Genomic DNA, 25,552 nt, shown 5'->3' with positions numbered 1-25,552 from the left:
ATATACCCCATTATGAGACCTATCTAAGTGGTTTAGAAAAAAGCATAACATAATCATAAAAATATGCAAAATATAATTACTAAAAAGAAAAAATCACAGCATAACATACAAAATCATTACGTTTTGCAAAATGACAGCATACATTTGGCTGTCCACTTCTTTCAATTCTTTAGTATTTGCGATAAGTGTTAAGTGAAGTTTTTTTGTGTTTGATGCCTAGAAATATGAGCTAGAGAATGACATGAGGACAAATTTGTCCCTGTCCCCGCAACAACTCAATTTCCCCGTCCCTGCGAGTTTTATTGCTGTCCCTGCCCCATTCCTGTAAGCTCTGCTTTAACTGCACAAGCCTAAAACACTTATAATTTTAAAGTGTCAGGCTTGTGCAGATGAGAACGGAGCTTAGTTATTGGAGGAATGAGGCATTATGACATCACAATCTGAGCTCTCGAATTTTGCTACTTAGGATTTTCAAGTGTTTGAGGCTTGTGCAGATGAGAACGGAGCTTAGTTATTGGAGGAATGAGGCATTATGACATCACAATCTGAGCTCTCGAATGTTGCTACTTAGGATTTTAAAGTGTTTGAGGCTTGTGCAGATGAGGACGGAGCTTAGGCATTGGTAGAATGAGGCATTATGACATCACAATCTGAGTTCTAGAATGTTGCTACTTATGATTTTGAAGTGTTTGAGACTTGTGCAGATGAGGAGGGAGCTTAGGCATTGGTGGATTGAGGCATTATGACATCACAATCTGAGCTCTAGAATGTTGCTACTTATGATTTTAAAGTGTTTGAGGCTTGTGCCGATGAGGATGGAGCTTAGGTATTGGTGGAATGAGGCATTATGACATCACAATCTGAGCTCTAGAATGTTGGACAGAGGATAGAGCTTGCAGGAATGGGGCAGGGACAGGAAAAGAACTCATGGGGACAGGAAGGGAAAATGAGTTCCTGCAGGGACGGGGAAAATTTTGTCCCCATGTCATTCTCTAATATGTATAATATTTGAAAATCCCCACAGTCAAATAATTGGTAATTAAAAGATCCAAAATGTATATCAAAGGTGCCATGAATTGACAGGTACCTAGGTGCTCCAGGATCTATTCTATAAGGTAGACCCTAAGAGCTCCTTTTACTAAGGTGTGTTAGGGCCTTAACACGTGGAATAGACCTTAACGCCAGCATTGAGCTGTGTAGTGCGCGGTAATTTCGTGCGTGCGCTAAAAACGCTAGCGCACCTTAATAAAAGGAGCCCTAAGTCAAGTTTCAAGTTTATTTAAGTTTTAATATACCGCTCATTATAAAAGTGGGGAAAAAGAAAAATTACATAAAATGGAGGAGTTCACACATTGTAATAATAGACATAAGATACGATAGGATAAAAAGTTAAAGGGGCGGGAGAAGAAGTACAATATCTTGATGGGAAAGAAAGTGAGGGAGAATTACAAGAGGGAAAAGGGTAGGAAGTTTTGTAAATAGATCCTTGATCAAATTGAGATTAAATATTTCATGATGATATGCCTTAATATAGGTGTCATTGAATAGAAAAGTTTTATGACTAGACTTAAATTTAATTAAAAAGGCTTCATGACGGAGGTGCGATGGAAGAACATTCCAGAGAGTGGGAGCAGTTTCTGAAAATATGGTCTTACGGGTGGGGCATGGGCGCATCTTCTAGATACAAGTATCGTTTGTCGCTTGGGTACTTAGGTATTTCAACATAGGCATGCCAAAATACGTCTGCCATTGACGTGGAATAAGAGCGCATGCCTAAATATGAGTGCGCCAATACTGGCCGACACTAATGTTCTTTAACAAAATCTTGGTGCAAGACGCCATTCTAGAACTGTCACGGTGTTGAGGTGCCAGTTTATAGACTTGCTGCCCTGGTCTTTTAAAGTCATGCGAATGTGGTTAGAATTTGGATACATGAAAAGCTGGATAGAGTGGAATCTGGAAGTGGGGTTTCCAGCTACTGTTTCCAGCCAAAGCATTGCTACAGTGGAATTACGAGAAAATGAGCCTAGGCCTGGCGATACGGCGTATGAAAAGCAAAGCTTTCGGAAAGTTAGCAAAGGTTCAAATAAGATGAGGATAGGAAAGTCTTATCCCAGGCCCCTTTCCAAAACAGCTAGAAGTGGCAAGAATTTGCAGTTTCTACATTTTATTTTGCTGTTGGAAATTGAGGGTCTGTTGTAAGATCTTCAGATTAGAGAATGGCACGGTGACAAAATTCATCACCGTTCCCGTCCCCGCGGATAACTGCGGGAAATAATCCCATGTCATTTTTTAGTGTCTATCTCAACCTCAGTCCTTCTACACCAGCATTCTTCAAAGCAAAGCTTGTGGGTCAGTGGTTGTGGCCATTCATCCTCTGATTCTTCCCTCTCTCCTTAAAGAATGACATGAAGATGGTTTCCCGCGGTTATCCGCGGGGACGGGAACGGTGATGAATTTTGTCACCGTGTCATTCTCTACTTCAGATTTCTTTTGTGCGTGTGTGTTTATTTTGTGTCGATTGGTATCATTGCAGATTTTGCAAGATGAAATTGAAAGCTGTTGCAACCAGGTCCGGTGTCTGGAGAAGAAGCTACAGCATAAGGAGCTGGAGGTACAGGAACAGGTGAGGAGGGCTGGGCCCACTGCGTTTCCTGGCCTGGGCAAAGGAGCTCATCACTGTCTCTCATTCTGAAAGTAACAGCTTAAGAACACAAAAGGGTACAATTTTCTATTGGCTTTCTAGCTTACCTTCCTCCTGCCCCCTTTTTTGGGTTAATAATAGAAAACGTACTGTCTGAACAGGTCTTTGAGCTGTAGAATATCCTCCCACATTGATCAGGTGAAAAGAAAGACACATCAACACGCAGGATGAACTGCATCGTTTTTTAAAGCCTAAAAATGGCTCTTCCAACAAAAGGTTCCCCTTAAGAGCTGCTGTTCAAACATTTGACACTCCTCGATGCATAGAACCAGTGGTGATTTTAAAAGAAGCTACTGGGCGATTTGGTGCCCGACTTTTTCTCTCAGATTTTCTTTCCTCCCCTCTGATCCAACCCACGAAGGATCAAATAAGAGCAAAAGCAATTTTATAACATCTCACCTAGATTAAGAGGGTCTTATAGAAACACAAGGGGGTAAACTGGCTGAAACTGCAATTAGATTCAAGCTCAGAATCTAGTAGAAATGTATGTTCGACCTGCGTAACCAGTGGGGGGGGCCAGTGGCGTAGTAAGAGTGAGCGACACGTGGGACGGAGGCGCCCCAACCCCCCGGCTCCGCCCCTTCCCCGTACCTTTTTAACTTCTACAGCATGAGCAGTATGCCCACGTCGGTGTCTGCTCGCCCTTGACGTCACTTCATAGGTGCAGGTCCTGGAAGTGACGTCAGAGAGAGCGCCGATGCTACGCAGACAGCATCCTCGCTAGAGAGTTGTGCGGGGACAGAAATCTCATTCATCCCCGCCTGGATCCTCTCCGTCCCCGCCCGTCCCCGTCAGGATCCTCTCCGTCCCCACCCGTCCCCGCCAGGATCCTCTCTGTCTCCACCAGGATCCTCTCCGTCCCCACCCATCCCCGCCAGGATCCTCTCCGTCCCCACCAGGATCCTCTCCGTCCCCACCCGTCCCCGTCAGGATCTTTTCCGTCCCCACCCATCCCCGCCAGGATCCTCTCCGTCCCCGCCCGTCCCTGCCAGGATCCTCTCCGTCCCCACCCATCCCCGCAAGGAATTACCTCCATCCCCGCCCATCCCCATAAAAAGCAGCAATTACTTCTGACAGGATCATCAATTCCACAGTTTCTTTTGTGTTTGCGCTGCTGTTTTCCTTGTGGAATCTCTTTGGTGGAACCCTTTTTTGTTTTCTGTTCAGGTAATTAACTTATTAACCCCCTCTTTTACTAAGGCTGATGAGTCCATTATATTATATGGACGAAACCTGCTTCCAAAGCCTTCCATCCCCGCGGGAGTCCCGTTGATCCTTCGCGGGGGGTCCCCGTGGGCCAGAGGGGGGTCTCCGTGGGAGTCCCGTGGGCCAGAGGGGGGTCCCTGTGGGAGTCCCGTGGGTTAGGGGGGATTCCCGTGGGACTCCCGCGAAACCCGTTCCCGTGCAGACCTCTAATCCTCACGCCAGGGAAGGCAAGGGACGTGCATGGCAAGGAGAGGAGTGGGGGGGAGTGGAGAGGAGAAGGGGTGCCATGCCCTTAGGAAGACCACGTACCCTGAACCCCCCCTTACTACGTCACTGCCTGGGGCGGAAGGAAGATGGTACCTGGCATCCCCCTCCACTCAGCAATGGGGAGGACTCTCTTAGCTGCACTTCCCCTCATACCTTTTATTTCCTTCTGTTCTTCACCAGCAGCGAGCAAAGATTCCTACTCTGGCGTAATTCCTTGGTCCCACGAACAGGAAGTTATGTCTTTGGAAGGGCTCGGGGCCAGCGTGAGTAGTAGTAGGTAAACGTTCTGGTGAAGAATAGAAGGCATTAAAAGGTACCCGGTGGGGGAAGTGCAGTTAAAAGATACATCATTGCAGAGGATGGGGGGGGAGAGGCGAGATGCTGGGAGAGCCCTGCCAACTGTATTACTGCTGGGTGGCACTCCTGCCCCGTTACTATGCCGGTGTGCACAACTGCAAGTATTTTATAAAGAATGCATGTGGGCTCCATCTGTACAAAACGCAAGAGCAGGCCTATGTGTGCATCGTGTAAATATACATGCTCTTTTGCTATCGTGTGTACTTCTGTGCATATATCAGGGATGATTTTATTAAAACCCTTTGCTTGAAAAAAGTATATAAAATGACTAAACTAAACTAAATCTTAGGTTTGTATACTGCATCATCCCCACATTCGTAAAGCTCGGCACGGTTTACAGGAGATGGGATAGAAAGGAACTACAATGAGGGGTAGAGGTCCAGGTATGAAGAGTTTTTAGAGGGCTTAGAATGCCAGAGATGGAATAAGTATCAGATTTTTTAGAATAGCCAGGTCTTCAGATGTTTGCGGAAAAGCTGAAGAGAGCTCAGGTTCCGAAGAGGGGAGGAATTGTTGTTCCAGAGCTCAGTGATTTTGAAGGGAAGGGAGGTCCCTAATTTTCCTTTATGGGAAATGCCTCTTAATGAGGATAATTATTTAAACTTTTTTGTGTGTAAATGGGCTTCTATAGAATTTGGTCACATCTAATTTATACAGTGGTGCCTCACACAACGAACTTAATCCGTTCCAGGAGCAAGTTTGTTATGTGAAACGTTCGTTGTGTGAAACGCGTTTTCCCATAAGAATACCTGTAAAACAAAATAATTCGTTCTGCAGCCCTACATTTCCCTCCCTCCACCTCACCTCACATGCAGAGCCTGCCAGCCTTCTCCCTCACCCAGCCGCACGATCTCAAAAAGCTGTGCACGCGCAGCTGCTGGAGTTGATCAATGTTCTCTCTCCTGCAACTTCCGGTTTCCGGTTGCGTCAGAGGAGAAGATTGAACAACAGAGCATGCGCGGGCATGTGCTGCTCCCTGAAAGCGTGTGGCTGGCCGAAAAAGAAAGCCAGAAAACTCGGCATCCGAGGTAAGGTGAGGGTGCTGCTCACATTAGGAAGCGGCGAGAGTAGTTCCGCCCCCCCCCCCCGGGCCCCTCGGGCGACTTCGTTGTGTGAAACGAAGTTCGTTATAGGGAGCAAGACAAAAAGTTCGTTATGCGCAGCGTTCGCTGTACGAGGCGTCCGTTATGCGAGGCACCACTGTATGTGATGTAAGCCAGTGCATACTTGTATAGTGGCCACATTGAGAGGCAGCAGGGGCTCAGTATGGTGGGTTATCCACCGGAGAGCAAATGGCTTGGCCAACAATACACTACTTTTAGCACAGAGAGATTTTTGGGAACTTGGGGAGGGGGTAAAACCTTTTGTAAAGGCTGTAGCTCTTTTTGGAACTACTGCCTACTTATGGAAAGATTACAAAATACTGAGAACTTCAATAGGTGGTTCAAAGCCTGGTGTCATCAAGAAGGCTTCAGGTACATAGAAGGATGGGGAAATACATGGAAAAACAAGAGACTATATTGTAATGATGGGCTGCATCTTACAAGGGCAGGAACTAGAATCCTTAATGAGAAGTTCAGGCAATATGTTCTAGGCATTTTAACTAAAGGGTGGGGTTGCATATGTAAACAGAACACTTAAGATGGCCACCCAAAGCAAATGACAAGATATGTTGATAGTAAAGATAGCAACACTTTTTAGCAAGGCAACAGGAAATGTGACTAAACAAAATAACGATACAAAAAATGAAATTGCCACTGAAAGGTAGCTGGAAAGCAATGACCACAAATGCTCACAGTCTAAGCAACCAAAGCCATGACCTGCAAGCCCTGATGTTAGAGGCAGACTTGGATAGCGTTGCTATCACAGAGACACGGTTCAGTGATTCCCATGGATGGGACGCAAACATACCAGGCTTTAAACTTTTTAGGAAGCACAGAGATAGTGGAAAAGGTGGAGGAGTAGCTCTCTATGTAAGGAACAATATCCAAGCGACTGAAATGCAGGGGGCCTGGAGAAAGGAAGAAGCAATATGGCTCGCCTTGAAAAGAGAAGAAGGAACTTCTGTCTACCTGGATGTTGTTCACAGATCTCCAACACATTCAGAGGAACTTGATAAAGATCTGGTTGCAGATATCCAAAAGTTGGGAAAGAAAGGGGAGGTGCTGTTGCTGGGTGATTTCAACCAGCCAGATGTGGATTGGAAAATTTCATCTGTGAACATAAGAACATAAGAATTGCCGCTGCTGGGTCAGACCAGTGGTCCATCGTGCCCAGCAATCCGCTCACGCGGCAGCCCTCTGGTCAAAGACCATCGCCCTAATTGAGAAACAGAAGTAGAGTGATCATGGATGCCTTTGAAAGTGCTACAGGGCTTCAAAGAAGGTTTGGATAGGTACCTGGAAGACCAAGGGATTGAGGGGTATAGATAAGAGTACAGGTAGGTTATAGGGATAGGATTAGAGACAGTACAGAATTAGTCAGGGACACTGTTCAGGCAATTAGGCCTGATGGGCCGCCGCGGGAGCGGACCGCTGAGCAAGATGGACCTCTGGTCTGACTCGGCGGAGGCAATTTCTTATGTTCTTATGCTCTTCTTAGTTGAATGATGAGAGAACCCATGAGGGAAGGAGCAATGCTGAATCTGATGCTCACACATGGGGAAATTGTCTGTAATGTCTAGCGGGTGCCCACCTGGTAGTGATCACCAAACAATTTGGTTTGATATAACAGCTAAAGTGGAGGCCAGCCACATAAAACTCAAAGTCCTGGATTTCAAACATGTGGGCTTTAGTAAAATGGGGGAGTACCTGAAGAAAGAAGCTGATAAGATGGGAGAACATATGAGAAATGGGAGAAACAGTGGTCCAGGCTGAAAGGAGCAATACAAATGACTACCAACCTTTGTTGTTAGGTGCCATCGACTCGTGCTCAAGAACTAGTGACTTGATGAATTGCAGATCTAAAGAGAAATCAGTTTTGTGCTAATCCGGAAAGGTCCTCCAGCGCCATCACCGTAGTTGTTTTCAACGTGTCCATCCATCTGACTGCAGGACTCCCTCTTCTCCTGGTTCCTTCAATCTTCCCAAACATGATGTCCTTCTCCAGTGATATCACTCTTCTGATGGTATGACCAAAATAAGACCTTTATGTGGGGAAAATAAATAAAAGAAAAAGGAAACCAATATGGTTCTCCAAACAAGTGGCAGAAAAAATAACGGAAAAAGAGTTGGCCTTCGTTAGAATAGTTTAAATTTAGTTTTACTGAAAGTCTAGCTAGGACTAAAACCTAAGTGGTATAGTTATTCTCAATTCTACTTATTCAGCGTTTGCTTTTTGGTTCCTACTTTTGCTATTTCTTTAGCTGTAACTTATAAAATTGAATTAAACACATGGCTGACATCATAGGAGCCTTCTGATTCCCCATAAAGTCTGGAGGGTTGGGAGTTGCAAAGTAATCGGAGCTGACATTAGGAAGGGGGAAAGGCGAACAGAAAGGAGACCCCTTAGTGTAGCTGAATGATATGACTCAGGTATATGGCAATGACTGAACCTATTCTTTAGATTTTGTCCTAGACCCAAGTGTGTCTAATCCTAACACTCCATTACATTACACTGGTGTCGTCTATCCCGTCAACACCTTACAGTTCTAGGTTGTTTACAACAAGAAATTAGCCTGGGCATTCCCAGGGACATTACAAGATTGCATCGGGATCTGGGAAGGGTCGATACGGTTTGGTTAGATCATTTGACAAATTTCTTCAATAGTAGGGTTTTCAGTTCTTTCCTGAATGTTTTGTAGTTGGGCGTCGTGGTCAGCAGATTTGAGAGGTGGAAGTCTATTTTCGCTGCTCTGGTAGCTAGTAGACCGCCATGTATTTTTTTTTTGCTTTGGATGCCTTTGATTGGGGGGGGGGTAACGTGTGCTTGAGTTCTCCTTGATCTGGATGTGTTTTTCCCGATTAGGCGGTTGTTCAGATCGCTTGGTCCATTTCCATTTAGGGCTTTGAATGGGGTGCAGTAGAATTTGTGTTGTATGCGTGCTTGGACTGGGAGCCAGTGTGAGTCTTGGAAAGCTGAGGTAATGTGGTCGTATTTTTTCAGTGAGTATATCAGTCTTAGGGCTGTATTTTGGACAGTTTGTAACCCTTTCATTGACCAGCTATATTTAACAAGTTCGTCTGAGGCTTTTAAACAAAACAGAAGAAAATGAAATAGCCTTTTCGATATGCTGTTTATTTGCTTCTGTTATCACCGAGGTTCTAGTCTACCGAGATGGCGGCCTTCCTCTCCCCCCTTGTCATTCCTTGGCTGGACTGCCTGGAAACTCACTTTAATCAAGGCACTGCTGACAACAGTAGCGAGTCTCGGATCAGACACTCAATACTAGATCTGCAGGGCAGCTACTTTGAACTCTTTTGGCAACTGAACAAGCGCCATTCGGGGCCTTCAGTTGCCTTTTGCTTGCGTTGTGTTATGTTTCTTTGTTGTTGGTTTTAACTTCTGTTTTTCATTAAGAAAACATAACTTTTGGTTTCATTCGATAAAAAAAAAAAAAAAAAAAAGAATTGAATAGAAACTCCTTCTTTCTTGTGTTTTTCTGGGGGGAGGGGTTTAACTGGTTTTCATTACCGTTTGGATGGCAAAGGGACCCTTTCACATTATAAACAGGCTTTTACTTACATCGAAAAAAGGTGTTACTCTCTGTGAACCATAGGGGTGCACAGTGGAAAATGCTTGTTTTTGTCAACTTCTATGTCTGGGCTATTAATAGAAACAATGGGCTCTATGGAATCTAGGATAGGCAAAATGTATATAATGATGGGTTCAAAGCCAGCACATTACCAGTAATCTGTGACTTAAAAATACAACTGGCTGTTATCCCAATGCTGTCGCAGGCATCTGGTTTCTTTTGCCAATTTAGCATTGGAGGGCGGGGACAGAAACTACATCTTTTTTGAATGTGGGTTGTTTTTTGGGGGTTTTTTTGTAAATGGCTGTTTACGCTTTATGTGTGATCAATTATGTGTTCAGTGAGCCTTTTGTAAAATACACGGCAAACTGTGAATGTCCCAGTTTGGACATCCTTTTTCCAACCTAGATGACACTAGGTAAAATCAGGCTTTACATGTTATCATTTGGGTAGTAATATAACAAAAGTATACTTGAGGAAGTTCCAACCACATATACTTCATCTAATTAGTGTTGCAACTAATTTGCATTTATGAAAAACAGAAAGGAAAAAGTCTCAGAAGTTGATAATTGGCACTGATGTGCAGTGCTCTTATATGCTCTCAATCATATTTTCTGTCTCCATTTCCACTGCCCGGGATCTCTCCCTGCCTGCCCCCTCACTGAAGCCACTCCCCCCGTTGCCGTAGATTTCTCCCTGCCTCCCCACCCCTGAATCTGACCCTGCCATGCTCCATTCTCCCACCGCCAATGATGCAGCAACAGAGACTGGCCAGGTGCGTGCAGAATTGACGTCAGGGGGAAGGCTTGTGGGCCGGCCGCTTGTGCAGTCACTGCATGTACCTGTTCCGTCTCTGTTGCTGCATCGGCGATGGCGGCGGGGGAATGGAGCGTGGCAAGGTCAGCTTCAAGGGTTGGGAGGCAGGGAGAAATCTGCGGCAGCAGCGGGGGAGGGGTGGCAGGCAGGGAGAGATCCCATGCAGCGGCCAGCCCACGTACCCCCAACAGGCATCCCGCGTACCCCCTAGGGTACGCGTACTGCGTGTTGAGAAACACTGTTCTAGGTGACTGCTCTAATAAACGATAGCATTTATTTTAGTGTTCAAATGGCTGTGTCTATGCTCATAAAATCAAGTCTAACAGTGGCCAACATTTCTCAGAGTCGTCCCCAAACACATTTAACTGCTTCCAATTATATGGACACCGTATTCATTATTATACCCACTAGATGGATGCTAATTGTATAAATTGGCATTGAAATTTAGGGGTCACAATGGATGCATCTAAGCCTTTAAAGAATAATCCACTTAGGTGCGATGAAAGCTAGGGGTGTCAACTCATACCATGTCAATTGAAACATAGAAACATAGAAATAGACGGCAGATAAGTGTGCAAGCAATGCATACAACTGATAACATTCTACAAGTTGTGTACATTACTTGGCAACTCGCCCATGACAAACCCATCCTCCACCCACATGTATGCCCCTGTATAGTTGTGTGCTTACCCCAAATTTGAGCATGAATCAGAGATGCACATACAACTTAATTGGTTAATAAGCCATTAGCTCATAATAATTGGGCACGAACAAGTAATTCTTGATGTTAATTGGCACCAATTAGGGTTCACACAAGCATCTGCCAAGTGCGCTATTCTATAATGATGGGCACCCAACTTTCATAGCGCTTATCTCAAAAGGGGGTGCTGCCATCGGAGAGATATGAGCAGGTCAGGGCCATTCTGAATATTAGGGCATAATATTATAGCATATGGGGGATGAGTACCCAACTTGCGCTCAGTTAGGCGCTGGAGTCTACACTAAGCGTTATTCTGTAAAGAGCACTGAGCCTGGAGTGGCATTTAATGAATCTGGCCCTAAGCAAGTACACATTCCAGTTGCAGAATAGCACGTAACGCCTGCGCAAATTCTTTTTCATTATTGGCATCAATTATGCACAAAAGTACTAGAATTCTGTAACGTACAGACACTGTTAGAGCCTAACTTTAGGGCCCAGCTTATAGAATTGCCTTTATGGTACTTTAGAATTCAGCTAAGGATCCGTTATTCAGCTGGTGGCTATCAGTGGAGTTTTGTTTTTTTGTATTTCATGAAATTTTATTGAGATTCAAACATATCATTCAGCACTCTCTAGCGATAACCGCCTCTGTGTTTCTCTGTGGCGGGCATTTAAGTGACTGACTCCATTGCCTCGCTGTGACTCTGCTTTGCAGGATCCTAGGGGCTCGATACTGATTGCCTACTCTCAAGCCGGTATGATTGGTGTGCGCATGGGGTATTTGTCAGGGGTCTATTTGGTGTGGTCAGTGTGGTATGCTTGATTGGATATTACTTGATGGGATGGTAATGAGTGTGAGTGAGGAATTGGGTTTCCTATTTCAAAAATGACTATTGCAGCCCTGGTTAGTTCTCCAGGAGGGTGTATTACTATACTGTACTCCTATTGTAGGAGGTTATTTCTACTGCGGTGAAAGCTTTCTGATGTACTCCTAAATCCTTTGGGCCGTGCATTTTTTGGTATTTTCTCGCTGATGCTCTGTTGTTGTGCTTGCTGTATATTCTGTAACCCTTCCTGGATTGTTTGCATTGTTGTTGGATTTTCTTGTGACATGACTTGTTATGGTATTGGCTGCATTTTCAATAAAAATTCTTTCAAAAAAAAAAAAAGAAAAAATTAATTAAGAATTTACAATACATCAAAAATACCACAGAATTCAAGAAATTGATATAACATAACAATTGAAAAATATCTTAGGGAGTTTCAGTAATAACGTCTGATCATCAAGCTGGCAACAATCGGTGTTATGCTGACCCAGGCGCTGGATTTCTGAGTGTCTGCAGATGGCTAATGCATAGCCAGTAAATGCAATATGCAGCACTTAACCGGCTATGGGTGACTTTTATTTAGTCCTGTTTATGCAGTTAACTTGGCTAGTTAAGTGCTGGCTCTGCCCTCAGAACGCCCCCAAAATAGATGGCTGGGCCAATGCCATTGAAAATTAGCGGTTAGCTGGCCAGTTAAATCACTTTGAATAGCGACCCCTGCATTTTTTATTTTTTAGTTTTAGTTTTTCATATTTGTAATTTTATAGAATAGAATATATGTAAGTTAAAGGAGTTCACTTACATTATCCTCCCCTGCCCCTCCCACCCACTTTTACAAAGGCGTGGAAAAGGTTTTTAGTGCCAGCTGGCGTGCTGAATGCTCTGCGCTGCTCTGACGGTCATAGAGTTCCTATGAGCGTCGGTGCAGCACAGAGCAGTCGGCGCACCAGCCAGCGCTAAAAACTTCTTCCACGCTTTTGTAAAAAGGGGGCCTATTTTTAAATACCGTTTTTTAATTTTTGATCATTTTTGCTGTAACAGTTCTAAAAATGAAAGAGCAGGCTAAAATATAATTAGAAATAGATAATGAAAATGATAAGAACATAAGAACATAAGCAGTGCCTCTGCCGGGTCAGACCACAGGTCCATCCTGCCCAGCAGTCCGCTCACGCGGTGGCCAAAAACAGGTCAAGGCCTGTCTGAATCATCAGAAGGGGCTCCCCTGCCACCTTGGTTTCCCATTTAAGTTCTGCCCTCCTATCGAAGTCCTAGCCCTCCGGTCTTGCACATGCACGACCAGGTTGGTTTACTCAGTACCCCACGATCCCTCTATCCCTCAGGAATCCATCCAATCCCTGCTTGAATCCCTGTACCGTACTCTGCCTGATCACTTCCTCCGGTAGCGCATTCCAAGTGTCCACGACCCTTTGGGTGAAAAAGAACTTCCTTGCATTTGTTTTGAACCTGTCTCCCTTCAGCTTCTCAGAATGCCCCCTCGTATTTGCTGTCCCCTTCAGTCTGAAGAATCTGTCCCTATCCACCCTCTCTATGCCCCTCATGATCTTGAAGGTCTCTATCATATCTCCCCTGAGTCTCCTTTTCTCCAGAGAGAAGAGCCCCAGCCTATCCAGCCTCTCGGCATTCTGAGTTTAGCTGGCGAGTTTGAAATTTAAATTGAAAGATATTTTCAAGAGGTTTGTCCCTTGGATCCAGAAAGGGAGAGAAGCTTTTAATATACAGGCCCAATTAAAAAGGACATACCAGAGCAGCCTGCACGAAAATCTATTCTCTGTTCTATGAAAATAGAAACAAGCCTTTATCCAGAGTCTGTCATTTGTCCTGGGTATCAGTTCACCACACTACATGCCATCGAAATGAATGGGGGAACACCACAAAACCACTAATCTCTGTGTAGAGCGACGCTGGAATTTCACTAATTCTAACATTCTAATGAGCGAGTGACTTCAGCCCAGTGAGAATAGTTTGATAATTACACTGCCTGGGTCTTTCAATCATAGAAACATAGAAACATAGAAATAGACGGCAGATAAGGGCCGCGGCCCATCCAGTCTGCCCACCCTAATGACCCTCCCCTACCTTTACCTTGTGAATAGATCCCACGTGTCGATCCCATTTGGCCTTAAAATCAGGCACACAGCTGGCCTCAATCACCTGAAGTGGAAGACTATTCCAGCGATCAACTACCCTTTCAGTAAAAAAGAACTTCCTGGTGTCACCTCGCAGTTTCCCGCCTCACTCAAGTTGCTCAGCTCTGTATAAATGCACAGTGTAGACAGAGGGCAGGTTGGAGAAGGAGCTAGCCAGCTAACCCCCAGGTGAAACGTCATAGCAGAAGACGGGGCCCATCTCTCAGTTGATGATTTGAAAGACGTACATCGTTTTCCTCTCCCCCTCGCCAAACCCCACTGGCTGCAGAGTAGGATTAACCCTTTGGCAGATCCTGGGCAAAAAAACAAAAGCACGTCGTTAATATTATTGCAATATTATTGATTGGGGATTTAGTGTTAACATTTATAAACCGCTTAATATCAAACATACGTAATTCTAAAAACAATCAACAAAATAACAAGTAATTACAGAAATTCGGGAGTATTTGTAATTGGGGCTAGTCACGTTTCAATAAAATACTTTCACAAATGTAAATCATGCCTCGTCAACCTTTCTCTACCATTAATCCCCCCTCTTTTGCTATGCTTTTTAGTGCGCATTAATCACGGGCTAAACGCTAACGCATGCATGTTATCCTATGGACGCATTAGCGGTTAGCGCACGTGTGGATTTAGCGCGAGCTAAAACGCTTAACGCACCTTTGTAAAAGAGGGCCTAAAACTGGAAACCACCCAAACCGGAGAATCAAATCCCACTAGATTTTACAAAAAAGCATCTCTAAATAGTTGTGTTTTTAAGAGTTTCTTCAAAGTCTTACGAGTCTTACATACTCTCAAAGCTCCAAGAAGGGAGTTTCATAATTTTTCCCCAGCTATAGAAAACATAGCCATCTTTGATCTAACATAGGGGGTGCCTTTGTATTAAGGCATGCTAATCGATTTAGAGCAGTGTTTTTCAACCTTTTTACACCTATGGACCGGCAGAAATAAAAGAATTATTCTGTGGACCGGCATCGGCCTGTGGACCGGCAGTTGAGGAACACGGGCTAAGTCATGGCCAGACCCCGCCCATCTCTACCTAATCTCCACCCTAGACCCCACCCCCATAATTGCACCTTGCACGTCCCGTGCCTCATCTGGAAGCCTTCCCTCTGACATTGCAACGTCAGAGAGAAGGCTTCCGTTTCAGGCGCAGGATGCCCGTAGGAGCCGCTGCCCGTGGCTTTGTGCACTGAATCAGTTAGGAAGAGGGAGCTGGCTCGAAGATAACGCCGCATCGATCGCACCGTGGACCGGCGGTTGAAGAACACTGTTTTGGGCCTGATGCACGTGCTGGCCCTGTGGACCGGCAGGAAATTTCTGTGGACCGGCACTGGTCCATGGACCGGTGGTTGAAGAACACTGATTTAGAGCATGCTATAATGCTAAGGTGCCCATAGAATAGGTTATAGCCAGAGAGGGTCCATAATTCTTATTCCCTATTTTCCCTATTGTGAGTTACCTTTTCGGTACTCTTTCCTCATATTTTGTAGTTCTCCCAATTTTTCCCATTGTTTTATGCTGGTCAAGTATTGTCCTGTGGGTATCTACCTGTTTGTCTCCCCCTTTTTAAATATGAATTGTAAAACGCTTACAAGCCTTGATTTGCGTTTTATCAGAATTTTGAATAAACTTGAAACTTAGCATTTAGCACGCACTAAATCATTTAGCGTGCCATAATAAAAGGACCCCATAATGAACCCCATCTTCCTTCATGCTAATCAATCGCATCCGTCCCTCAGATCTCAATTTTCTCGCTGGTCAGTAAAGCTCCCAGAGTTTTCGAAAGCATAAAGGAGCAGATGAATATAATACTTGGTAGTATATCCGCTGCCGTACTTGTATCCAACTTCAAAGCCGGAGTAATATGTTCAGTCCTGCGTTTTCATGAAGAGATTCATCCAAAGCAGTTTACAATACATTACATAATAATCAGGTACTTTTAAGTACTGTATTTTCCCTGAGCCCCAGATTCTGTTAAGAACATAAAAATAGCTTTACTGGGTCAGACCAAAGGTCCATCAAGCCCAGTAGCCCATCCTCACAGTGGTCAATGCGGGTCACTAGTACCTGGCCAAAACTCAAAGAGTAGCAACATTCCTAAGAATAGCAAGATTCCGGAACCCTGAAGAGGAGCAACATTCCAGAATCCTAAGAATAGCAAGATTCCAGAACCCTGAAGAGGAGCAACATTCCATGTTACTAATCCAGGGCAAGCAGTGGCTTCCCCCATGTCTTTCTGAATAACAGACTATGGACTTTTCCTCCAGTTACCCTACCTACGGATCTAGCATAACTGTAGGCACCTACAAACAGTGCCCCGCATGGTTCTGACTGCAGAAAATATGGAGGAAGCCACAGATAGAATTCTGCTTTCTGACGCCTCCTGCCCAATGGAAAGCAATATGCATGGGCATCTATAGTCTCATCTATGTTTCTGCTTGCAGCCGATTTACCAGGGCAGAAATCTGCCTTGAGAGCCATTGAAGTGACATCTCTGAGGGGACCCTGCTAAACTTTGTGCCCTTAGCAGATGCTTAATTTTGCTGTGCCTTATCCCTGCCCTGATCCTGCAGAAGTAACAGAGGCATGGTGCACGAGTACCTTTCTGCCTGTGTATATATTAGTAATTTTTAAAAGGGAAATACTTGGTCAGTTTCCCTTTGAAAATCCCCTTAAGGTACGAGTGCCAAAATATTCATGTACTTTGTCTCCTCCCCTCCCCCATAATGTACATGCAAATGCATACTCAAATTTGAAAATTCAGTACAGATTTTATTCCATATCATATAATGTCTTGTGCTCTGCAAATTTCAACTGGGATTCTATGCAGTTTACAATAAGCTCTCAGAAGTTACATTACATTTTTGGTTAAGAATTGAAGTAGATAAGAAGTAGATATTGTGTTCAGTTTTGGAGACCGTATCTGGCGAAAGACGTAAGAAGACTTGAGGCGGTCCAGAGGAGGGCGACGAAAATGATAGGAGGCTTGCGCCAGAAGACGTATGAGGAGAGACTGGAAGCCCTGAATATGTATACCCTAGAGGAAAGGAGAGACAGGGGAGATATGATTCAGACGTTCAAATACTTGAAGGGTATTAACGTAGAACAAAATCTTTTCCAGAGAAAGGAAAATGGTAAAACCAGAGGACATAATTTGAGGTTGAGGGGTGGTAGATTCAGGGGCAATGTTAGGAAATTCTACTTTACGGAGAGGGTAGTGGATGCCTGGAATGCGCTCCCGAGAGAGGTGGTGGAGAGTAAAACTGTGACTGAGTTCAAAGAAGCGTGGGATGAACACAGAAGATTTAGAATCAGAAAATAATATTAAATATTGAACTAGGCCAGTTACTGGGCAGACTTGCACGGTCTGTGTCTGTGTATGGCCGTTTGGTGGAGGATGGGCAGGGGAGGGCTTCAATGGCTGGGAGGGTGTAGATGGGCTAGAGTAAGTCTTAACAGAGATTTCGGCAGTTGGAACCCAAGCACAGTACCGGGTAAAGCTTTGGATTCTTGCCCAGAAATAGCTAAGAAGAAAAAATTAAAAAAAGAAAAAAAAATTAAATTGAATCAGGTTGGGCAGACTGGATGGACCATTCGGGTCTTTATCTGCCGTCATATACTATGTTACTATGCTTTGGATGTCACTGGGTGAAGATATATGTTTTTAGCTCTTTCCTGACCCGGTACTATGAAGGGATCTGAAGCACGCATTGTGGCAGGCTATTCCAGACCTTGGGTTCTTGGATTTCAAAGGTGGACTTGAATAGTTTCTTCCAGCGAATTTTGTAGAGGAGATGGAAAGGTCATGTTACCTTAATATCAAATATTAGTCCCTGAGAGTATTCTCCATATATGTAGTCCATAGAAGCAGCCTTAAACAGTGTTTCTTTTCTTTTTTTTTTTTTTTAGTTCTTGCAGCAGCGGACTGGCCTGTTCAAATCAGTTTAATCAAAAGATAGACTGACTGCAGGGTTCTGGAGCAGTTGTAAATCATTTTAATTCCTTCTTTGTGATACCGGAATCCAGAGAGTTGCAATAGTCCAGATATGGGAGTAGGACAGCCTGTGTAACAGTCCTGAAACTATTCTGGCTTAAAACTTGTCTTATCAATCTAAGCTGTCTTAGCCTGAAGAAGAACGTTCTATCTATGGAGTCAATCTGGTCTCCGAAAGTCAGATATGAGTCCGGAATAACAAGAACTTTGGATGATTTCTCTATTTTTAGTTTCTCTCCTAAGATTAACATCAGGTCTGTATGAGGAAGGGAATTGTACTCCCCAAACCAAAGGACCTTGATCTTCATTTTATATAGTTTCAGGAAGTTTCTCTGCATTGTAGCCGGCAAGCTCCAGGCAAGGTGTCTGGGCTCACCGGTACATACGAACTCTTATGAGCCGCTGAGGGCTGCACAAGGAGGTAATAATATTGCGTATAATGTAAGAGACACCATCAAATGTAATAGGCCCAGCTTCAATAAAAGCAGGAATTTTAATCTGCACAAAATAAACAGCTTCTTTGTCAGGGATAAATCTGTAGGAGCCTACTGGCTTCCAATACACATTTCAAAACTATCTCAAAACAAAATAGTCTCTGTGAGAGAAAACCAAAGAGTCCAAAATTACATAGCAGAATCTTTTCTTCACAGAGTTAAGTTTCCTTTCAGTTTATAGTCCAACAAGATTCCATAACAAAAGAAAAGAAAACTTCAAAACAAAAGCAATACTTTCTGATCTGTAACCATCCAGCTCCAAGCTAGTACCACTGTACTGACTTCTTCAGCAAGGAGCGCTGGAAATACAGTGTGCGCCGTGTGGTCTTTAAATTGCCAATAATTAGGCCCACTATCCCACCATGAAACAAGGGGCAAACCCCACTGCCTTTAATTATCACAGTTCAAAATAAAGTCTGCCCAGTTCAACAACAGCGAAAATTCACTCATTGCAGTATTCTTTAGCAAACCTTTAGTTGCTTGCTTTCAGGAGACAAACTTTCATGGGTGTTGCTTCAGGAGTCAACTCAGCACTGGTATCAGGGCTCATCTCAAGTTCCATGGCAAGCGGTTCCTCCATCGGACTGTGTGGTACTTCTGCCCCAGCCTCTGTTAACTCCATAGCCTCAGGAGTTTGGCTGCTATCAGGAGCTCCCAGCCCTGAGCACTGTGACCTGTCCTGCTGCTGTTCCTTCACCCTCTGATTCTCCAGAAGCCTAGTTCTCAGGGACAGCAGCTTGCAGCCCCGCCCCCAATCTTGTAGAATCAGGGTCTTATTGCAAACTGAGTGTGTGTTTAAGTAGAGGCATTCTGTTAGCTTGTATTCCTCCACTGAGGGTGTTTCCGTATTGCATCTGTTGTGTTTTAGGGTTTTGCCTTCCCTATAGCAATGAGACACTGAGGAATAAGCCCATGTGTTATTTGTAATCACTTTTGGCACCTCTAGCATATCGGTATCATGATCCGGTGTGGATTCTTGCTTATATCTAACTAGTCTTTAAGTCTGTTACATTAACGGGTGCTAGAATAGATGTGTCTGTCTGTCTTTCTTTCTCTCTGTCTCCTTAGCTGCTGTCTGTCTGTCTTTCTTTCTTTCTCTCTCTCTCTCTCCTTGGCCGCTTTCTGTCTGTCTGTCTGTCTTTCTTTCTGTCTCTCTCTCTCTCATTGGCCGCTGTCTATCTTTTTTTCTATGTCTCTCTTTGGCTGCTGGCTGCCTTTCTGTCTGTTTCTCTGACCCCCTTTCTCTCTGTAATTCTTTCTGTCTGTGTCTCTCCCTGGCCCCTTATCTGTCTGTCTTTCTTTCTTTCTCTCTCCTTGGCCGCTGTCTGTCTGTCTCTCTGGCCCCCTGTCTGTTTGTCATTCTTTCTGTCTGTGTCTCTCCCTGGCCCCTTGTCTGACTGTCTTTCTGTCTTGCTCCCTGGCCCCCTGCCTATCTCTCTCTGGCCCCCTGAGCAAACCAAGATTGCTGCCTGCCCCCCAGCACACCCCTCCCCCAATAGCAGCCCCTTTTCCCTCTCCCCCTCCACTTCCCTGTGCAGCAGTAGCAGCTGGACGCCTCACAGCACCTTGAAGGACACCCTCCTGCCATTGCTCTCACCGCCGCACGCACCGCAAGCTGCAAATCGAACATGGCCACTGAGTAACAAATCACACTTTGAGGGATCACACCGTTGTAAGTGCACATGCGCGCTTAGGGTTTTATTATAGAGGATTCCATCTCGACTTTTGAGACGGCATTCTCTGCTGTAGTAGAGCTGCATGTTGCCTGCTAGTATGTTGCTTGGGGCAAGATATGGTGAGTCCCATCAGCCCGTTCAGACCCAAATAAGAGTAAATATATCAAGGTTAAATAAAGGAGCAGTAGCCACTTCATGTGTATGTCTTTGTGACTGACCCGGCTGGTCACTTCCGGATACTTTGGTCACTTCAGTCACTCCTGATCACTTTCGGTTAGACCAGGGGTAGGCAAATCCGGTCCTCGAGATCCGGAGCCAGATTTTCAGGATCTCCACCATGAATATGTGTGAGATGGATTTGCATGCACTGCCTCCTGACCTGGCTCCGGCTCTCGAGGACCGGAATTGCCTATCCCTGGTTTAGATTAACCTGCAGTTTCCTCCTGCCTGGGCTTGTCTGTCTCTCTCAGCTGCCTCTGCTCAGCTTCTCGTCCTCTTGCACAGACTTTCCTTTCCATGTAGCATAGAAACATGGTCTCTTCTGCCTTCTCTCATCTTTCTGTATGCAGCAGATTTCTAGTACATTTGCATATGTGATTCTGAGAGAAAGTTGAACTTAATCCGGACTCATGTCTAGTTAAGAGAAATATCTTCCGATGCCTTCATCCCTGTCTCTGATTCTGAGGGATTACCGTATTTTCACGCATATAACACGTGCGTTATACACGATTTTACAAACCATGCATAACCATGCGCGTTATACGCGTGAGCGCGTTGTACAAATTTTTTTTTACATAGTTCCCCCCCCGATGTCCGATTCATCACCCTGAAGGACCGCTCACACCCCCACAGCCTCCCCCCCTCCCGCATGGAGAAGCTGCCTACCGTTGTTTCCGGATGCCAGTGAGCCCAACTGCTTCCTCTTCCGGCGGTCCCGCCCTTTCTCTGACATCAGAGAAAGGGCGGGACCGCCGGAAGAGGAAGCAGCGTAGCGCAGGGCTCAGAGAAGGGGCAGGACCGCCGGCAGAGGAAGCAGCTGGGCTCACTGGCATCCGGAAACAATGGTAGGCAGCTTCTCCATGCAGGAGTTGGAAGGGGGGTGCGAGCGGTCCTTCGGGTGGGGGTGCAAGCGGTCCTTCGGAAAGGAGAGTCGGGGCGGGCGAAAGGAGAGTCGGGGCGGCAAGAGGAGAGTCGGGGCGGCGAATGGAGAGTCGGGGCGGTGAGAGGAGAGTCGGGGCGGCGAGAGGAGAGTCGGGGCGGCATGCGCGGTATACGCGTGTGCGCACTATAGTAAAATTTTTTTACATAAATTTCTGTTCCCCGCGCACTATACCCGTGTGCACGTTTTACACGGGTGCGCGGTATATGGGTGAAAATACGGTAGTTTAAATCAGAAAGCTCAAGAACAGGTTCCCCAACAAAAAGGCCAGATTTTGGCCATATCTGTCACTGTTCACGAAGCATCTTCATTTTCAGTTTCAAAGCATGCAGAATCCAAGCCAGGCTGCTGATGATGTGAAAAACCTGAGTCACATCTGAAAGGGGTCAGGGGAATACAGTCTGAAAGTAGAGCAGCAAGCCAGCTGGCTTCCCCATCCCATAAGCTCTTTTTTTCCATGCCAAAAAGGTCATCCAAATGGTTCCTAAAAGGAGGAAAAATCTTTGTAACTGAGAAGCAGGGATTCTGCCAGGGCAGATCTTGTAAAGCAGCTCCCACAGAGTACCATTAGCAGTAACACGTATCTTCCAGGCTTAGCTATGTTAGCGATACCTGAGCCAGGAAACAGAGAGAGAATATTTTAAAATGACAAATGTTGACGAGTGCTGGAATTGCATATGGAGAGGCCCAGGAGCCTGCGTTGTATTGCATGAATTCTTTCTCAGTGATATGGGGCCCCTTTTACTAAAATGCATTAAGATTGGGGCTTTCCATTGCAAACGCAAGCAGTGTCTCACTTCCGGCTCACCACACAATTGTTTCCCACATATTCACCTTTATAGGACCCCCAGGGACCCCTGAAGAAGACTTTTTGTCGAAACGCGGACCGTGTTGGGTCCTGTATCCCTAGCGGACTAGGTCCTTTGAGGCTCTTATGTGGATGATTTATTTTTATGTGGATTATTTCAGTGGACCTTTGGAACTTTTGACACTTTCAAATAAAGTCCATTTGGGAACATCGTCACTCCACAGAGTTTTTTTGGTTTTCTCTGGATTTTCTTCTTTGTGGATATTTTGGGGTCAGTTCCTTTTGATTTTTGCTACTTAGGATTTTAAAGTGTCTGAGGCTTGCGCAGATGAGGACGGAGCTTAGGCACTGGTGGAATGAGGCATTATGACATCACAGTCTGAGCTCTAGAATGTTGCTACTTAGGATTTTAAAGCGTTCGAGGCTTGTGCAGATGAGGACGGAACTTAGGCATTGGTGGAATGAGGCATTATGACATCACAGTCTGAGCTCTAGAATGTTGCAAACACAAGCAGTGTCTCACTTCCGGCTCACCACACAATTGTTTCCCACGTATTCACCTTTATAGGACCCCCCAGGGACCCCTGAAGAAGACTTTTTGTCGAAACGCGGACCGTGTTGGGTCCTGTATCCCTAGTGGACTAGGTCCTTTGAGGCTCTTATGTGGATGATTTATTTTTATGTGGATGAAATTATTTTATGTGGATGATTTCAGTGGACCTTTGGAACTTTGATACTTTCAAATAAAGTCCATTTGGGAACATCGTCACTCCACAGAGTTTTTTTTGGTTTTCTCTGGATTTTCTTCTTTGTGGATATTTCAGGGGTCAATTCCTTTTGGTTTTTCCTTAATGTACTATTATGCAGGATTTAAACATGCACTAAGCCCAAAACTAATACTGTGTCAAGAAGGAGCGTTCCCACTCATTTTTTATTGCATGTCGTGGATTAGCATTCAGATTAATGCACGGTACCTGACTAATACGGAAGCACTTAGGCCCAAATTCTGGAACATAAGAACATAAGAACATAAACCTATTTTGGAGGCGCCCAACTAGGCAGGCGCCTATCTAAATTGAACGACAAGCTCGATTAAGCTTTTTAGTCAGCACTGATTGAAACCTAGGCGCCTATCAAGAAAGCGCGAATCTGTAACAAGGCGCCTCTAAAAATTTAGGCAACCTTCAAAAAAATAGGCGCTATGCATATTAGGCGTGGGCGTGGCTACGTGTTAGGCGCCTTGTTGCAGAATCTCTGCTCTTAAGCGTCCTTGTGCGCTCAGCTAAGCGCCTAACGTTTAGTTGTGCCTAGAGCCGGCCTATTTCTCGGGCGCCTCCAAAATAGGTTCCGCTCAGCGTGATTCATTAAATAGCACCCAATTTTACTTGAATCGCGCTGAACGGGGCCTAATTAGGCGCCTAACGTTTGGGCACTTCTTATAAAATTTGACCTTTGGAGGCTAATTCTGTAAGTGGCGCCTGATAAAGATCCTAAGCGCCGGAAACGTAGACCAGGGTTTTACAGGCCTACATTTCTACATTTAAGGTCTTTGTAGAATTGCGATCAGTGACGTGTAGTGACACTGAAGTCCAGCGCCACCCACTTCCAAGCTTCAGTGTCACTAAGCGCCGATTCTGGAGGGTGCGTCGCGGCACCTAATTTTATTTGTAAATCCATTTTTACATAGTTACATAGTAAATGACGGCAGATAAAGACCCGAGTGGTCCAACCATACATGCTCCATAAATTAATTTAGTTTAAATGCTCTTTTTTCTTAGATATTTCTGGGCTAGAAACCCAGAGCCCTACCCATTAGTGTGCTTAGGTTCCATCTACTCCATCAAAGCTCACTCCAGCCCATCTTAACCATCCCAGCCATTGAAATCCTCCCCAGCCCATCCTCAACTGAATGTCCATATACGGGACACAGGCCGTGCAAGCCTGCCCAGTACTGCCCTTAGTTCCTTCAATGTGTACCCATTGTTATCTGATTAGAGATCCTCTGTGTTCATCCCACGCTTATTTGAACTCCGTCACCGTTTTCTTCTCCACCACCTTCCTTGGGAGCGCATTCCAGGCATCAACCATTCTCTCCGTAAAGAAGAATTTCCTAACATTACTTTTGAATCTACCACCCCTCAACCTCAAATTAAGTCCTCTGGTTTTATCATTTTCCTTTCTCTGGGATAGATTTTGTTCTACCTTAATATCTTTCAAGTATTTGAACGTCTGAATCATATCTCCCCTGTCCTTCCTTTTCTCTAGGGCAGGGGTGCCCAACTTCGGCCCTAGCCAGGCCAGGTTTTCAGGATTTCCCAAATGAATATGCATGAGATCAGTATGCATACAATGGAAGCAGTGCAGGCAAATAGATCTCATGCAAATTCACTGGGGAAAACCTGATTGGATTTGGCCCTCGAGGGCCGGAGTTGTGCATCCCTGCTCTAGGGTATACATATTCAGGGCTTCCAGTCTCTCCTCATACGTCTTCTGGCATAAACCTCCTACATTTTCGTCGCCTTCCTCTTGATCGCTTCAAGTCTTTTTATGTCCTTCGCCAGATAAGGTCTCCAAAATTGAACACAATACTCCAAGTGGGGCCTCGCCATCGACCTGTACTAGGACATCAACACCTTCTTTCTTCTACTGGTTACGCCTCGCTCTATACAGCCCAGCATCCTTCTGGCAATAGTCACCGCCTTGTCACACTGTTTCTTTGCCTTTAGATCTTCGGACACTATCACCCCAAGGTCCCTCTCCCCGTCCGTGCATATCAGCCTCTCCCCTCCTAGCATATACGGCTCCTTCCGATTTCTGATCCCCAAATGCATTACTCTGCATTTCTTTGAATTTTAGTTGCCAGGCATTAGACCATTCCCCTAACTTTCGCAGATCCTTTTTCATGTTTTCCACGCCCTCCTCGGTGTCTACTCTATTACAAATCTTGGTATCATCCACAAAAAGGCAAACTTTTCCTTCTAACCCTTCAGCAATGTCACTCACAAACATATTGAACAGGATCGGCACCAGCAATTATCACACCACTTAAAGCCAATTAAAGACACTTAAGTTAATTGTCAGCAGGCGTGATCTAGGCACCTGCCGGCACCTAAATTGCAGAGGCTTTTTGAGAATCCAGACCTTAGAGGTAATAGGTGGTTCCAGGTTAACTCTGCTTTATCCATTAGCACAGGGGTGCCCACACTTTTTGGGCTTGCGAGCTACTTTTAAAATGACCAAGTTAAAATGATCTACCGACAATGAAATTAAAAAAAAAACAACTCAAAGCACACTGAAAGGCAGAGAAAATGTTAATTATCATTCATATTCTGGGGTTTTTTCAAAGAGGTCACGGCAGATGACTCTATACAATGTCACCTCAGTAACAACTATACAAAAATAGACAAATATACCCCCTCCCTTTTTACTAAACCGCAATAGCACAGGGAGTTACGCTGAATTCTGCTCTTGATGCTCATAGGCTCCCTGTGCTAAAAAACGCTATTGCGGTTTAGTAAAAGGGAGCCATAGTGCAAAATATAGGCAGCAGATATAAATTCTCAGAAAGGACACATTTTGATCACTAAATTGAAAATAAAATCATTTTTCCTACTTTTGTTGTTTGGTGATTTCATGAGTCTCTGGTTGCACTTTCTTCTTCTGACTGTGCATCCAATCTT

At 44.9% G+C, this 25,552-nt stretch overlaps 1 protein-coding gene across 9 annotated transcripts in view; it reads left to right on the top strand.

Annotated features, from left to right (window-relative positions):
- CEP112 (centrosomal protein 112) overlaps positions 1 to 25,552 on the top strand; it is a 729,616-nt gene that overhangs the window by 632,072 nt on the left and 71,992 nt on the right. For all 9 annotated transcript variants that reach the window (XM_033961733.1, XM_033961732.1, XM_033961731.1 and 6 more), the window contains one exon: positions 2,537 to 2,626. In XM_033961733.1, coding sequence (XP_033817624.1) covers positions 2,537 to 2,626 — 90 coding nt within the window. The remainder of the gene's footprint in view (positions 1 to 2,536; positions 2,627 to 25,552) is intronic.

Source organism: Geotrypetes seraphini, chromosome 10 (genome assembly GCF_902459505.1).
Source record: "Geotrypetes seraphini chromosome 10, aGeoSer1.1, whole genome shotgun sequence".
Taxonomy (NCBI): Eukaryota; Metazoa; Chordata; class Amphibia; order Gymnophiona; family Dermophiidae; genus Geotrypetes; species Geotrypetes seraphini.
The sequence above is the reverse complement of the archived record's forward strand: the minus strand, read 5'-3'. Positions and strand labels throughout refer to the sequence as shown.